This window comes from Aspergillus eucalypticola, assembly GCF_003184535.1.
Source record: "Aspergillus eucalypticola CBS 122712 chromosome Unknown BO83scaffold_1, whole genome shotgun sequence".
Taxonomy (NCBI): domain Eukaryota; kingdom Fungi; phylum Ascomycota; class Eurotiomycetes; order Eurotiales; family Aspergillaceae; genus Aspergillus; species Aspergillus eucalypticola.
In genome coordinates, this window is record NW_020290275.1 from 602,106 (window position 1) to 616,415 (window position 14,310).

The 14,310-nt window shown below is 51.0% G+C and overlaps 4 protein-coding genes across 4 annotated transcripts; 1 reads left to right on the forward strand and 3 right to left on the reverse strand.

Moving 5' to 3' along the window:
- Positions 1 to 48: 48 nt before the first annotated feature.
- BO83DRAFT_422253 (EMC6 family protein) lies at positions 49 to 566 on the reverse strand (the record flags this gene model as incomplete). The annotated part of the gene is made up of 2 exons (XM_025535031.1): positions 49 to 411; positions 492 to 566. 2 exons carry the CDS (start codon positions 564 to 566, stop codon positions 49 to 51), a joined length of 438 nt encoding a protein of 145 aa, XP_025393224.1.
- Positions 567 to 1,061: 495 nt separating this feature from the next.
- On the reverse strand, positions 1,062 to 3,508 carry BO83DRAFT_4490 (uncharacterized protein). The gene is made up of 3 exons (XM_025536726.1): positions 2,623 to 3,508; positions 1,279 to 2,564; positions 1,062 to 1,225 (listed from the first exon to the last, which is right to left on the reverse strand). The coding sequence occupies exons 1-3, from the start codon at positions 3,122 to 3,124 to the stop codon at positions 1,169 to 1,171; spliced, it is 1,845 nt and encodes a 614-aa protein (XP_025393225.1). The 5' UTR covers positions 3,125 to 3,508; the 3' UTR covers positions 1,062 to 1,168.
- Positions 3,509 to 4,834: 1,326 nt separating this feature from the next.
- On the forward strand, positions 4,835 to 8,279 carry BO83DRAFT_302239 (TPR-like protein; the record flags this gene model as incomplete). The annotated part of the gene is made up of 5 exons (XM_025527143.1): positions 4,835 to 5,103; positions 5,186 to 6,206; positions 6,257 to 7,085; positions 7,135 to 7,350; positions 7,399 to 8,279. The coding sequence occupies 5 exons, from the start codon at positions 4,835 to 4,837 to the stop codon at positions 8,277 to 8,279; spliced, it is 3,216 nt and encodes a 1,071-aa protein (XP_025393226.1).
- A 2,790-nt stretch (positions 8,280 to 11,069) lies between these two features.
- On the reverse strand, positions 11,070 to 13,396 carry BO83DRAFT_394723 (patatin-like phospholipase domain-containing protein; the record flags this gene model as incomplete). Its single annotated transcript, XM_025533030.1, has 2 exons — positions 11,070 to 11,888; positions 11,957 to 13,396. 2 exons carry the CDS (start codon positions 13,394 to 13,396, stop codon positions 11,070 to 11,072), a joined length of 2,259 nt encoding a protein of 752 aa, XP_025393227.1.
- Positions 13,397 to 14,310: the final 914 nt, after the last annotated feature.

The following is a 14,310-nucleotide window of genomic DNA, read 5'->3' on the forward strand; positions in this document are numbered from 1 at the left end:
CTTCCATCTTCCATCTCCCTCATACCTCCCACCGAGTAAAAACGAAAATCACCTCAAAACCCCCCCAACACCCGCCCACCCAAGCACAAACCCACTAAGCGCCTCCCCCAACACCCCACCCCCAAACCAAACATCCCTCCAAGCCGCACGTCTCATCATCCCCCCACCCTTAGTACCACCACCACCGACGACGCCCCTTTCATCCATACCCTCGATTTCCCCATTCGCCCCAGCAAAATACATCCCCGCGCCGAGCCCCCCCGAGCGATAGAGTAACAGGGCGTGGAACAGCGCGGACACGAAGACCGTTCCCAGGAGGTAGAAGAGGAATCCCGTGGCGGATTGGAGGGAGAGGATTCCGGCTGTGAGACCCAGGAGGAAGGAGGTGAGGGAGTGGAGGGAGGATAGTGTCTATATAATTATTTGGTTAGATTGGTAATGTATGGTTTTAAGTGGGAGGTTGGTGGTTTTGGGGATGCGGGATGCGTTACCCTGTTGTTGTGTTGGAGGGATTCGGGGACGAGAGGGTTGATGAGGAGGGAGAGTTCTTGTTTTGTGGGTGGCATTTTGAATCTTCTATTATGTTGCTTTTGGTTTGGAGGGATGTGGGTGGGTGGATGGGTGGTTGATGTTGGTTGTGGTAAGTAGGTAGATAGCTAGGTAGGTAGCTGTGATATGATGTTGGAGTTGGAGATATTGCCGGCTGGTTCCGCCTTTGGGAGTTCTAGTACTTTATTTCTCTTAGATTATTACGAAGTACAGGGATTGGTAGACTATGAAGTAACTAGAAAAGTGTCTACTGTAATCTGCCATGATTGCAACAATTATATTTACCAAAGCCATGATGATTATACCATTAACATCCTAGCCGTCATAACACGACATGCTGAGACACAGCCCCACGCACGTCTACATGAACATGTGAATACATCCATACAAACAATAAGTCAATAAGTCAGTCAAGTCGGTCACTCATCCAACTGCCCCAATGGCGTTCGAATCCCATTACTAGACAACTTCCTTCCAAGATTCATTTCCGATGAGATCGCTCATAGGTTCATTTCGGATCCTGCCACTTATGCCCAAAGCCAATCTAGTCAATTAATGCAATAGAGAGAATGTAAGCAGAAACGTTAAGTCAAGACGATGAATGAATGGCTGCATTTCGTCACGCGATGTTGTCGAGCTTGCCCTCGGCTTTGGCTTCTCTGACTTGTTCGAAAACCTACAGAAATTAGCATAACCCTAACCATCTAGGCAATATTCTATATGACTCACCTTGAGCATCTTGTTTCTGGCACCCAGAGCATTGACGCCGCGGTCTTCCAGCGCCTTGTCGTTCAGTTCGACAAGCTCCGTCCACTTCAAGTCCTTCAGGTTTTCCGTGTACTTGTGCAGCCGCAGCGATCTCAGCCAGCTGGGAATATCCTTCAACAGGTTGGGGTCCGTGGGGTCCTCCGGCGGCTTCGAGCTACCGCGACGACCACGCGGGGACCGGCCGCGAGCCACTTCCGAGTGGTCCGAGAGGTAGCCCTCCGGACCTCCCAGGCCAAACTGCCCGATGCCGAGTGCACCCAGGCCGTTACCTATGAGCGGGTTGTTCGGGTCATATGCCGCCAAGAAGCCGTTGTTCTGCGGCGAAGTGAAGCCCATCGGACCAAGTCCGCCAGCACCCTGCATGGCGATTCCAGGCGACGTCGGGCGGGAGCGACGACCCGCCATCGCGGCCTGCTGCTGTGCCTGCAAAGCCGCCAGCTGCTGAGGGTTCAACAGCTGTCCGGCAACCAGGTGATTGTGGCCCGGGAGGCCCGGGCTAGCCAGGCCACCATGAGACATGCCGTGGCCGGCGTTGGCCGAGTTCTTACCCTGGCCATCGTTGGAGCGAGCCCGACGGTACTTGCGAGCATCATCAAGTGCAATGCGGTTGTTGACGGTCGACAGTGCGGCCAGCTTCATCGCAGTCGCGTTGGCCACCATATCGGCCTGCGAGTTCTGCTGGGGCTGCTGCGATTGCTGGCCAAAGGTCGCCGTCATGGGGGTGTTGGTCATGGAGGCCCAGCTGGCATTTCCAACATTGTACGGCGAGAGCAAGGGAGCATCAATTTCGGGGGCAGGAATCGTGGCGGTTTGGGTAGGGAGCGGAGAGCGCAGGCTCGAAGGAGTCTGGCTGAATTGGCCCATGGGCTGATGGCCGGACGAAGACTTAGGACGAGCGATAGGGGGTTGCGGCTCAGATCCGCGCTGGGCCCAGGGCGAAACCGGAGGCTGGCCCAAGCTGTCGTTGCTGTTGTCCGGAGCGGAAATGGTGGGTGCCACAAAGGAAGTCCGATCGAAGACAGCGCTGTTGCGGTTCGAGGGCGGAGCATTGCCCGTTTGCTGGGTGAACTCAGCCTTCTTCTTCGCGATCGCCGCCGCGGCATCAGGGAACATGGCATTGATGGTGGACGAGTCGAGTCCGGAGTTGCGCTTGGCACCCGGGGACGGCGGGGGGCGACCGAGAGAGCTCCGGGAGCTGTCCACGTTCAACTTGGACATGGCATCGTTCAGGCGGTTAGACATGGCATCTGTCGAAAAATCATTGTTAATACCTGCCATGCTTGCCTGGTTTGGTATGCAACTTACCCTTCTCACCAAAGTTGGCTGGAGACAACAGTCCCGACATGGGATGGCTCTTGGCCATCTGCTGCAAAACCTGGATGAAGAAACGAATCTGCACCTGAGTGGTCTGCTGCAGCAGAGCGTAAAGGGCAGCAGTCCTCTCCGCCTCGCTGAGGACCCGGAACCACTGCTCGATGGCGCTAAGCTCATCCTTGAAATCCTGGTCCAGCGTGGCAGCGGCCATTTCTTCCAATGTAGTCTCGTACTGATCAATGTCCGCAAGCCACTGCTGAGCCGCGCGGTCCAACGGATCCTCCGCGTTGTTCGACGCCTGAGACTGTTGATTGAAGTACACTTCCGAGGAAGGACGGATACTGCGGGATGACAGAGGAGACGGGAAGCCCGACATATCGGCCGATGCACGAAGCTGGTGCGATCCTAGATTCCGAGACGACGATGGAGGACGAAGACTGGACTTGGAGGCTTCAGGCGTGCTGTTGCGGTTGCCGATGATATGGCTGGCCATAAGTAGGGATTGAATGAGGGTAGGATTCTGGAACAAGGAGGGTCAAAGGAAAGTCTCGGAATAAGACTTTCTTTTCTGAGTGTCTTTCCCCTTCAAATCGGTCTCCCTTTACGCGAGGCCTGGATGAAAAATAAATACAGAAAGAGAAGAATTACTGCAAAACACCTGCAGCACCTGCTGAGTTTGCGTGTCGTGAGGGTTGGTCGGAACAGGAGGTCTTTCTTATTTTGGTCGCAGGCTGGGAGATAGCGTATCACCCAGGAGACAAAGGATCAAAAGCGAGAAATCTCTCTAAGGACGGAGACACTTTTTTTCGGTTGGAGGTGAGAAACCCAACTGTGTTGGTTCTGGACAATGACGTTTGGGGCACAGACCAGTCCAGTGGCTGCACTGCCCGATTCGGATTCTAGGAAGAGGAATCAAGCGAATCGCAAGAGCATCAAAGGAGGTGTTTCGATCAATCGATTGGAGAGAGAACGAGAAAAGACAGATGGCCGGAAGAAAATCCTCGGTGGATGGCGAGAGAAAAACGCGGCGACTTCCCGGGTAGAATTAGTGTAGGGGAAGTGTGGGTTGCGCTTTTTTTTGACTTTTCTTTTTCTTTTTTTTCTTCTTTTTTAACGAAAGGATGTCAGGGTTATCTGCAATAGTGTGTCAAACACAGCAAGCAAGATACCTAGAACATCAAATAAAAAGGAAAGTAAAAAGAAGAAAAAAAGGGGGGGAGCGAAGAAGCAGAAACCTGATGGACGAGGGAGGTGAGGGAAGATGGGGGGGAGGAGGTGGAGGAGAAAGAGAGAGTTAGATGGATTGGGGGGGGAGAAGGGAAGAGGGAGAATAAGACCGAGACACAGAGGGAGTCGAAGAAAGGCGGAAAAGAAGATGGAGAGAAGCAACAGAACAAGTCAAGAACGAAAGAAACAAGAAGCGAAACGAAAAAACGACACTTTGCCGTGGCGGGCGTAAGAAAAAGTCACCGGATTGGCTGGTTTGGGTTGTGTTTGGCTTGATTTGTTCTCCGCCGAACGAACCTCTTTTCTTTACTTGCTTCTTCTTCTTCGGCTGTCCAGATACTCCAGGACTTCAATCATCATCGACATTCTAATATCTTCTGTAACATTGACTATATCGACAATTTCATCGTTCAAGATCTGGTCATATCTTCTCCTTCCATCTGACCTATCTTACTTCTATATCCCACTGCCTCCGACGCGTCCCAGTCGGCCGGTCTGGCCGGTTTTCTGCATCGGCAAGTTTAGTCTGGGATTGGCGGCGCTTACATGTTGCTATGAATAAACCCTCCAGGTCCGTGATCCGACCTTCCTTTATCGCTCCGCCTTACCCTTTGTCTTGTGCGCCTCCCTTGGATTCTCGAATGTTTCTAAACTGCCTTGTCTAGACGCTATTGCAACGCCATCCAACCGTGTTTTTGGACTCAAGCCCCAATTGCTTGTCCGTTTGCTGTGGCTCCACTACAACCCAATGATGATCGCTTCTTTGTCGCATAGTCTTACACAACACTCCCCGATATCTTTGAGACGACTGAGACGACACCTCGGCTAGTCTGTCTGCTTACTTAGTGATCTGCGCCTCAGAGGAGGTCTATGTTTAGTTTCCAGCCAGTCTTTGCACTCTAGGGGCCAGTGGCCGGCAAAGTCTTGCTACACAAAGTCCGTATTAGTAAAGTCACCTGAATACTTGTATCCCAAAATGGATTACCCGGACGACCATCACCCACATCACCAACCTCCCTCGCAGGAGTACGTCTATCCCGATATTGATGAGACGGTACATTACCCATGGCAGGGAAGCCAGCCAACCACGCAAGGAGAGGCCTCCATTCACTCCGTCCTGGACCCACGCCTGTATAAGGACCTTTTCACAGGTAACGCCTCGCAGGTGCAAGATGAGGCTTCCTTTGAAGAGGATGCAGAGGCGTATCAAGAAGCAGACGATTCGGGCGAGTCCCTCTATACGTTGTCTTCGGAGGAGAGCTCAAGGTTAGTGTCACGATTTCATGCCAGTGCCCTAATCTTACTGTCTGTCGCTGACCGCACCCAGCGAGGAAGAATTCTCTAACCAGGCCGAGGAAGACGACGATGGCTACGGTCGGAGACGTCGCAGGGGCACAGGTCCCTTCTCTGGTCGATATGGTGCTCGCGGCGGAAAGGGCATCCGGAGAGGACCGCGCAAACCACTAGAACCGAGCCCCGAGTTCAAGATATTGCATTCGGAGGCAACCTCTGCCTTCATCGATGGTGATTATGACCGTGCCATTGATCTCACAAAGCGCGCCATTCAGGTTAACCCCGAGATGTTCGCGGCACATTCGCTCTTGTCTGAAATCTTCCTGGCCCAAGGCGAGAAAGACAAAGCGTTGACCGCGTTGTTCAGCGGCGCTCACACGCGGCCCAAGGATCCTACTGTATGGGCTAAAGTAGCAAGGATGATCCTCGAACGTGCCGGGGAGGAACGTCAAGGCGCACTGAATGACGTTATTTACTGCTATAGCCGCATCATCGAGTTGGATCCGAAAAATTACAATACTCGATTCCAGCGAGCAGCGATTTACAGAGAATTGGGCTACAATGGACGAGCAGCGACAGAGTATGAGCGTATCTTGAAAGAAGTCCCACACAATGCTAGGGCGCTTCGACACCTTGCAGAAACTTACATCGACCTCAACGAGGTCCAGAAAGCCGTGGACCAGTGGCGGGTGAGCGTGAAATACTTTACGTCCTTGGAACCGGAAGATGCTCCTGAGTTCTCTTGGTCCGATGCCAACATTTACGCCGAACTATACAGCTATTTGGGCCGACCATTCGAAGGCCTCAAAGCCCTCAAGTCTGTCTCTCGATGGCTCCTAGGCCGAAAGGACGACACGATGTGGGAGGAATTTCATGAGGATGATCGGGAATGGGATGCGGATGATTCTCCTCGACGCATCAAGGCTGATGGATACGAACCTCGAAGGTGGCCTCGAGATTCGTACGGTCTTGGTCTACCACTGGAGTTGCGGATTAAGCTGGCACTCTTTCGTTTGCGAATGGGGTACGAGCACAAGGACGAAGCTCTGGTAAGTGTTTCAGTACACAATTAGTAGCCGGCCTAATTTCTGACGCACGAACTAAGCACCACCTCGAATGGCTAAATCCGGAGGACACATCCGAAAATGCCCGGTTGTACGATTATGGCGACCTTTTCCGAGAGGCCGCTGATGCGCTCAAGGACGTCGGGCTTTTCGAAGAGGCACTGCGATTCTACATGCCACTCCAACAAACAAACGAGTACGCAGATGTCGGCTTTTTCATGGCAATGGGAGAGTGTTGCAGTGTATTGGGCAAGCTTGAAGATGCCGAGAACTGCTTTCTTACGGTTGCGGAGCACGATGCACGGCACGTGGAATCCCGTGTGCAGCTGGCAAAGCTTTATGAGGGCATTGGTATGTCGGAAGAGGCTCTGAAATACGTCAACGAAGTGGTCCTGCTAGGAAGGCAGGAGAGCCGTAGTAACCGCCGGCGCAAGGACACGAGGCTGGAACAGCTCGCCGTGGAATTCAAGGCCGCCGATACGGCTCGTGAAGACGCTGCCTTGAGATCAATCGCACCTCAGCCCACAAGCGCTGACCTGCCGACTGCTCTGACTACTACTGCACCAGCTGCAAAGGACACTGAGATGAATGAAGAGCAAAGGATAGCAAATGTGCAATATCTCTATGGCAAGTTGATGCAGCTGCTTCCGCAAGCGAAAGAAGGCAACGCAGAAGCCACGGAGGACTGGCTGGATATCGCAGACGCTTTGCTGCGCGAATTCCGGTCCAACCGAGTATTCTATCCTATTCAACGCAACATAACCTTCTTGGGATATTCGCGCGAAGCACAGAGAAAGGCGGGGAGGCACAAGGGGCGCAACTTCATCGATGAGATGCAAGAAATGGCTGGGCGTCTCCAAGAGTCTTTAGGTAATGGATGTCCTTCTGTGACATTGGGGCATAGCTAATCGTTATCTAGGGAGTATTCCTGACGAGCCTCTTCAAGGGGCTATACCGACTGACTACTATGGAATCAGCTTCAATGAATGGCTCGACCTCTTCTTGCAGTATGCCCTCACTGTGGCGGCGCAAGGAGAATCCGACGAAGCGTACGACACGCTCGCAGCCGCTGCGGATGCCAGCGTCTGGTATCACTCCAAAGCCGACACCCGCATGATTCATGTTTGCTGGTTCAGTGAGTATCTACTGTATTATATTCTCCACGAGATACTGACCTTCCTAGCTTGTGCGCTCCGGATGCAGGACGAAGAAACGCTAGCAAATGAAGCACGATGGTTTATCAAGGAGTACCAATTCGTGACTGACACTTATCGCTTGTTCGCCATGTTGAGCCGGCTCGTCGGTGATCCTCACCGGTCATTGTTCCACTCGTCACCAAATATGAAGTTTATGCTGCGCCAGATCAAGGCTATGGACTTTACTATACCGGATGAGATTACAGGGGAGCGACCAAATCGGTTCGTGCGTGAGTCGGCTTACAAGGAACGCGCATCCTTGTCCACGCGGGACGAGACAACGGGCGAAGCTATTCCGGCAGATGAAATGGACATTGCCCTCCTTGTGCTGTACGGCCACATTCTTTACTCGGGAAACAGTTTCTACCCAGCACTGAATTACTTGTTCCGCGCCTATGCACTGGATGATCAGAACCCAGCCGTCCTGCTCTCCATCGGCCTCTGCTATATCCACCACTCACTCAAGCGCCAGTCCGAAAACCGTCACTATCTCATCATGCAGGGGCTGTCATTTCTGCAGGAATATCGACGCGTCCGTGAACGACCAGGAAGTTCTCTGTCAGAGCGGCAAGAGATGGAATTCAACTTTGCGCGCGTCTGGCATAGCTTAGGAATCGCTCATCTAGCAATAGAAGGCTACCAGCTTGTGCTAGATCTCGGCGCACAGATCCAAGCGCAATCCCAACAAACGAACTCTCACCCGAAGGATGGCGGCGATGTCGTCATTGGCGATACAGGGCTAGAAGCGCACGCACCGTACGTGGAGGACTTTTCGCGGGAAGCAGCGGTAGCGCTGCAGATTATCTATGCCCTAAATGGCGATTACCAATCAGCCCAGAAGGTCACGGCCAAATGGCTGGTAATTTAGCCAATCAATTTTGGTGGCGAATCATTGAGGTCCGGGGTCACCTGTACACTGTGTACCAATACCTACTGACTGTACATAACGACCTAATTAATCCTTTAGTTCAACTACTAATGCCGCGAAGCAAAGTGAGATGGATGGGTGGATGCTCTGCTAATGCACGCTCAGGACCCGGATAGAGTAGTACCTTGGACTCAGACCTCCATCAGCTTATGCACGTACTTTGTCCTTCCTTAGCTACTACTAGCTACTTGTAAAGAGAATATACCCCATGACCTGCATGCAAGTAATTAGTATTTTATGTATCAGTGCAAATGACCATTTCTTACCCTGCCAGGTCAAGCATAGTTTACTCCAAGGGTACTTACTTACGTGGTACTTATTGGTACTTCCCCGCTTCCTGTCATATCATGTGGCAACCTACTAGCTACATAGCTACTTTACTGTTCTTTGTTATTGTGTGATGATCATCATAATGCAGCATATGCACCATGACATAAGAGGCGAACATGACAGGCAGGGGCACAAGCAGCAGGAGTGGGGATGGGGTGGCCCGCCACACTCATACATGATTGCTTGTTATGTATGATGTACCTTATATGCAGAGTAACATCATCTGTGGTAGCAGTGGTAGCAGTGGCAGCAACGTGGGTTTGTATTCTTTTGTTCACTTGTGTCTGCGTGGCGAATTGTATCATGGCATTAGGCAAATAGATAGGTCCTGTGACTGTCTTGATTGTTACATCGAGTAGAGAGTATGTATCGGTACGTGGATTCGTATGAAGGGGAATGGAAGCTTGATTATTACGCTTTGTATGTATGAAATGGACTGTCTCGTGTATCTAGTAACACTGCGTAGCTGGTTCTGGAGTAGGAGATCGCTGGGAATCTGTGTGTGTATGTAGTAGTAGTATATAGCTATCCAAAATTGGTAGTGTGGGCGTGGGGATGTAGAATATTTAAATATGAAATTAAGGGGGGTTTTTTTTTTTGATGCCTGATTTTACTATGGTGTCAACTACTTAGTACCTAGTACTGACTACCCTAATGATCAATTAATTTTGTACCTTAGGAAATTGATAATACTAAGTATAGTACTTATTTTCTTGCGCTATCGCTTGTTTATCTCGTAACATAGTATATAGTCTCGAAGATGCAGTATATAGTATCACGCTCTCTAAGATTTCCACAGCACTCAACAACCTCGCAGCACAATGGTACTACTGAGTTGAAATCATTCAGTGTGATAACAAGTAGTACATAACTACTTTCGTATGGTAGACATCCATAATATTGTCGCGTCAGTGGCTTTCACTTTATTCCCAACTACTACTATTTTGTCATCATTTCTTTGCTGTATACACAATCTACACAAGATATACTATTTACATACCAGTACGAATTATACTTATTACTCGACAATAATTCATATAATAGTCGTAAATGACACTAATCCAATCGAATTCTAGTCTACCTCTATCCAGGCCCATTCTCTTCGGACTGGACGGCGATATAGTTAGTAGTAGTAGTAGTAGTAGTAGTAGTAGTAGTACTTCGGTTCTTCTAGTAGTTCCTCAGTGATCATGCCCCGACCTCCTCGAATATCCCAACTACAAGCATGGACCAAACCCTTTCCCCTTAAGTACCTCTACTTCAGAGAAGCTCGTCCAAAACAACAAGATCTCAACTCGACAACACCATGAGTGGTCTTGAGAGAGATTCAACATATCCTCTCGTCTCAGAAGCCCCTGCTGCCCCTAATTCAACAACATACAAGCACGAGATTTCCGCACGCACGCACGCACACCCTCTCTCCCGCCCAATGCAAGACCTGCTACTGCATATTCTAGCCCAACTCAGCCGTCCCGGAGATCTTCAGTGGGGAGGGAAGCCTTTACCCCAGCAGCGGCAATCATCACCATCGTCATCATCATAAAAAAATTGATAAAACAAAGGACGGCAGCAATACAGCTCCTTCTTCCTAGCAACCACCACCAAGGTCATAGCTGCTACAATTGGGATACATTGTGCGACATAATGTTGGGATTGGGACTCTCTCTTAGCTTGGATTTCGGTCTTTGGACCAAGCCTCTCTTTCAATTATGCGTTTGATGATTTGGATGGAATTGATGGAGCTGCTAGTGCGGGGGGTTGGGTTCGGAATGATGGGAGTGTCTTGGGCTATAGTTGTTTTGTAGGCTGTTTGGGGAAGTTAAGGGTTGGTAGGTATATGAGGAGGGGTGTATTATATGTGAGAGGGATGGGTTTTATGTGGATAGTATGAAAAATAAGTAGTACTAAGGACTGAGAACTAGTAAGGGGGGATGATCGTTTGGATGGAAGCGGGGTTGTTGTGTGCATTTACTGTTGAGATATATTGAGTGATTTAAGTCGGACTTGATTTAGTTTAATCGACGAGTCTCTTAGTTTCTGGAACTACTTACAATTAAGTACTCTCATGATTAACGCAATAAGCAGACGGATATTATCGTAGAACACCTCATTTACTGTATATTAGTACCACTAAGCACTTGCAGTCTGTGCTGATAGTATTACCCTCATCTGACATGCATTAGCAACTCGAGCAGAAATTACTGGCACCACCACCTTTCATACCTAGTACTAGTAAGTGATTGTAATGTAATAGAGTACAAGTAGTATTAATGTCTAATTCCTTCCTAACAGGACCAGAAGAAATCACTAGAAGATAGATAAATAGCAAGCTAGCTGAAAAAACCGCATCAACAAAGTACCACACCAGGCAGACAGAGATAAGAAAAAAGAACATCTCTCTCATCCGGGCCTAAGCGCCTCATCATCCCCGTACATATCCACATCATCAAAGAAAACCGCCGACTGCCGTCTCATCTCCTCAAAGATACTACTCCCCGTACTACCCCGACGGTGTTCCGGGACCCGCAGCAGCCGGGAAGACGAAGCCGAAGAAGTCGGTCGCCCAGCAGATTCGTTCGATGAATTCTCCGACAGCGATCCGTCCAGTAGATGCGCGTCTTCTCCGCTGCCGCCGCCTTCGCCGAATGTGATGTTAACGTTGTCCCCGCGTCGTCCGGGAAGATTGTGGTCCAGGCGTTCATTCAGGGGATCGGTGGCAGTGCGGGGGCTGGGATTGTAGTGGTTATCTGGGTCGTTATTTTGGCGCCAGCGAGATGGCGCCGGAGAGATCGGTCTGCCGCCGGCATGCGCGAATTTCTGTAGGCTTTTGACGACGGCAATTTCGATCTTTAGTCTGTTTTTGATAAATTGGAGCTTGGGGAATGCGCTTTGCTGACCCACGCGGAGCATGCGGGCGAGGCGCTCCGGGTTGGGGTCCGAGAGGATGTGAAAGAAGTCCGAGGGGACGGTCTTGGGCCAGATGGTCACTGTGCCGCTGAATTTTTGCAGCCAGATCTCGCTCCAGTCTTGGCCCATGGGCCGGGGGAGGAGTTCGAGGTGCCGCAGGACTCGGAGCCATTTGTTCATGTCTAGTTTGATGTATTGTTCTATCGCGGAGCCCAGGAAGCCTCCGCGCCAGCCGCGACCTTTGCGGTGCGTGACTGGTCGGCCTACGGTGCCTCGAGAGCTGAAGAAGAAGAGGTTGATGTGTGGGTTTACCTAGTAGGGAGGGGGTGGTGTTAGTTCGGCATTTTTCAATGTTGGGTAAAATGAGAGGAAGGTTCTACCTGTGAAACGATGGTAAAGTTGACGTTGAAGTGAAGATTCAATGCTTTGATGGGAATATCGGTGCGTAAGCTGCCATCCTTCCACTTGTGTCCGAACGAGTACGGCGCCAGGGTGCCGTCGCGTTTCTTCGTCATCAAGACGACTGGGTTCAGGATGCCAGGGACTGCTGCGGACGCGAGCACTGCGCTCCAGATTACGCAATTAGGTGAAGTTAGGTAGTTGGCCAAAATGGTAGGCGAATGAGGGTCAGATGGCACACAAGATACATTCAAGATGCGCCCTGTTCGTTCGTATGCCTCCCGAAACGTAGTTGAGCCCCTGCAGAACCAGCTACATTGTCGGGCCCAGTCAAGAGTATCGAATCGCGCTCCTGTCCGCCACCACCGCCATACCCAAGTCGGGAAGCTCTCCTGACATGCTCTGATGCGGTGCGCTAGAGCAGGCACCAGCAGCTGCTTCAACTCCTCGTCGGTCCTCGTAGCAACCAACGCAGCGACCAGCGCTCCTCCTGACGTGCCCGTAATTATTTCCGGCAGAACCCCATTATCCAGTAGCGCTCGCACTACTCCAAAGTGGTAATAAGCGAATGTAGCGCCTCCAGACAGGCAGAGGGCGGTTCGTCCGAAATTGGTGTCCAAATGCTTGAAATGCTGTAATTTCTCCTCGCTACTGATCCCCTTCGAGTCTGCGACCAATTGTATGCACGCATGCAGCTCGTCAATGTATTCCTGGACCAAGTTTTTGGTACCAGAGTAAGCCTCACTGTAAAGTCGGGGATTCTCCACCCCGGCGAAGTTGTTCTTGACACACGCTTCCAGTAGTGTGCATAATTCTTCAGCTGCAGGTGACTGGCCTGAGCCCCGACGTTTCTCACGTCTTTCACGCTCCACCTCCCGTCTCACCTTCTTCAGCTGTTTCACTAGGTTGCTAATCGTAAGATGATCGTAGTAGGCGTATTCGTCGATCTCCTTCCATCTCTGATTCCCCAGATGATCGTCGAGCGCTCGGGCGGCTTTTTGCCAGTCGGGGTAATTCGTTTGCGCGCGTAACTGTCTTCTGAGGCTTTGCCTTCTGCCCCGCCATGTTACCCACTGCTCGTACAGGAAGATGTAGACACGGGTGAGTGTGTAGGCAAAGGCGAGGGCCGTGATCCAACCAAAGACGGTGAACAAAAAGGGCCACTTCAAAACTGTGTATAGCACACCTTCTCTGGTCTCATCCTTGGTCCGCCTAGGCTCTTTGCGGCGCCCACGTTCGCGCCTGACCCGTTGGTAGATGGGGCGCCAGTCGTTGAGGGCAACCAGCGGTGACGCGCCCTGGTCCGTCAAGGCAAGCTCGAATTGGCGCAAGTCATCGGGATCGATGAATTCTCGGTCGTAATCCGGTATCGTACTGGGATCGTAGGTGTCACCAGCTGCAGACTTCTCCGCCCCGTTCATGATTGATGATAATAATGCATGTTGGGTTAGAGATTGGGGATATGTGTGGTGGGGGGGAGTAAAGATAATTCTTGTAACAAGAATCAGTGACGCGCACTGGACAAGACATCGACGTCAGAGAGTTGAGTTGACACCGCCTCAAGTCTCCGGCGCCACTAATTACTTTGTTGGGCCCCGTGACGTCGAGTGGATGTGGCTGGGGCTGTGGGGCTGGGCACTTTGACCAGTCTTCCCAATGGGGACTAGCCTCAGGAATCAAGGATGAGTGATACCACTAGTCCTATCAGGGGAATAGTCATGGCGGAGAGTTCCCGACGGCATTCTCTCTGAGCAACCTCGTGGTGCTTGCTTGCTTGTTTGCTTGCTTGCTTGCTTGCTTCCAGCCTCACCGGTGGTTCAAATGACAAGCCTGCATACTTTATTGGCGGCATACTATTGCCAGGGATGTAGGGCTCAAGCACTACCATATTGCTTATGGCAGTCACGAATATAGCGCAAAGAAGCTGACTCGGTGAGGCCTAGAATCCGGCTGAAGCTGAACTATACTGCGTGAGAAGCAATATCTGCTCCGTCATATTGTTATGTCAGAAAGCATTAGCTTAATTAGCTATACGTTCACTGTGTATCCTGTGCTACGTACTCACACATGCACTTGGGACACGCAATCACCAAAGTGCCAGCAACGCCCTCTTTGCAGCAAGCGTTTGTTGAAGTCTATCTATCTGTCTTCTTCGTCCGGGTGGCCCGTGTAGTGTTGATAGATCGACGTTGCAGACGAAGAAGCCTGCAAATCACTTCCCAAGTGACTATGATCATCGGATAGGATAAACACCGGATTACGTGATAAGATGGCTGCCATGAGCCATACCCTGCCGCTTAAATCTGGGGAGCATTGGAATGTGTATCGCGCACGC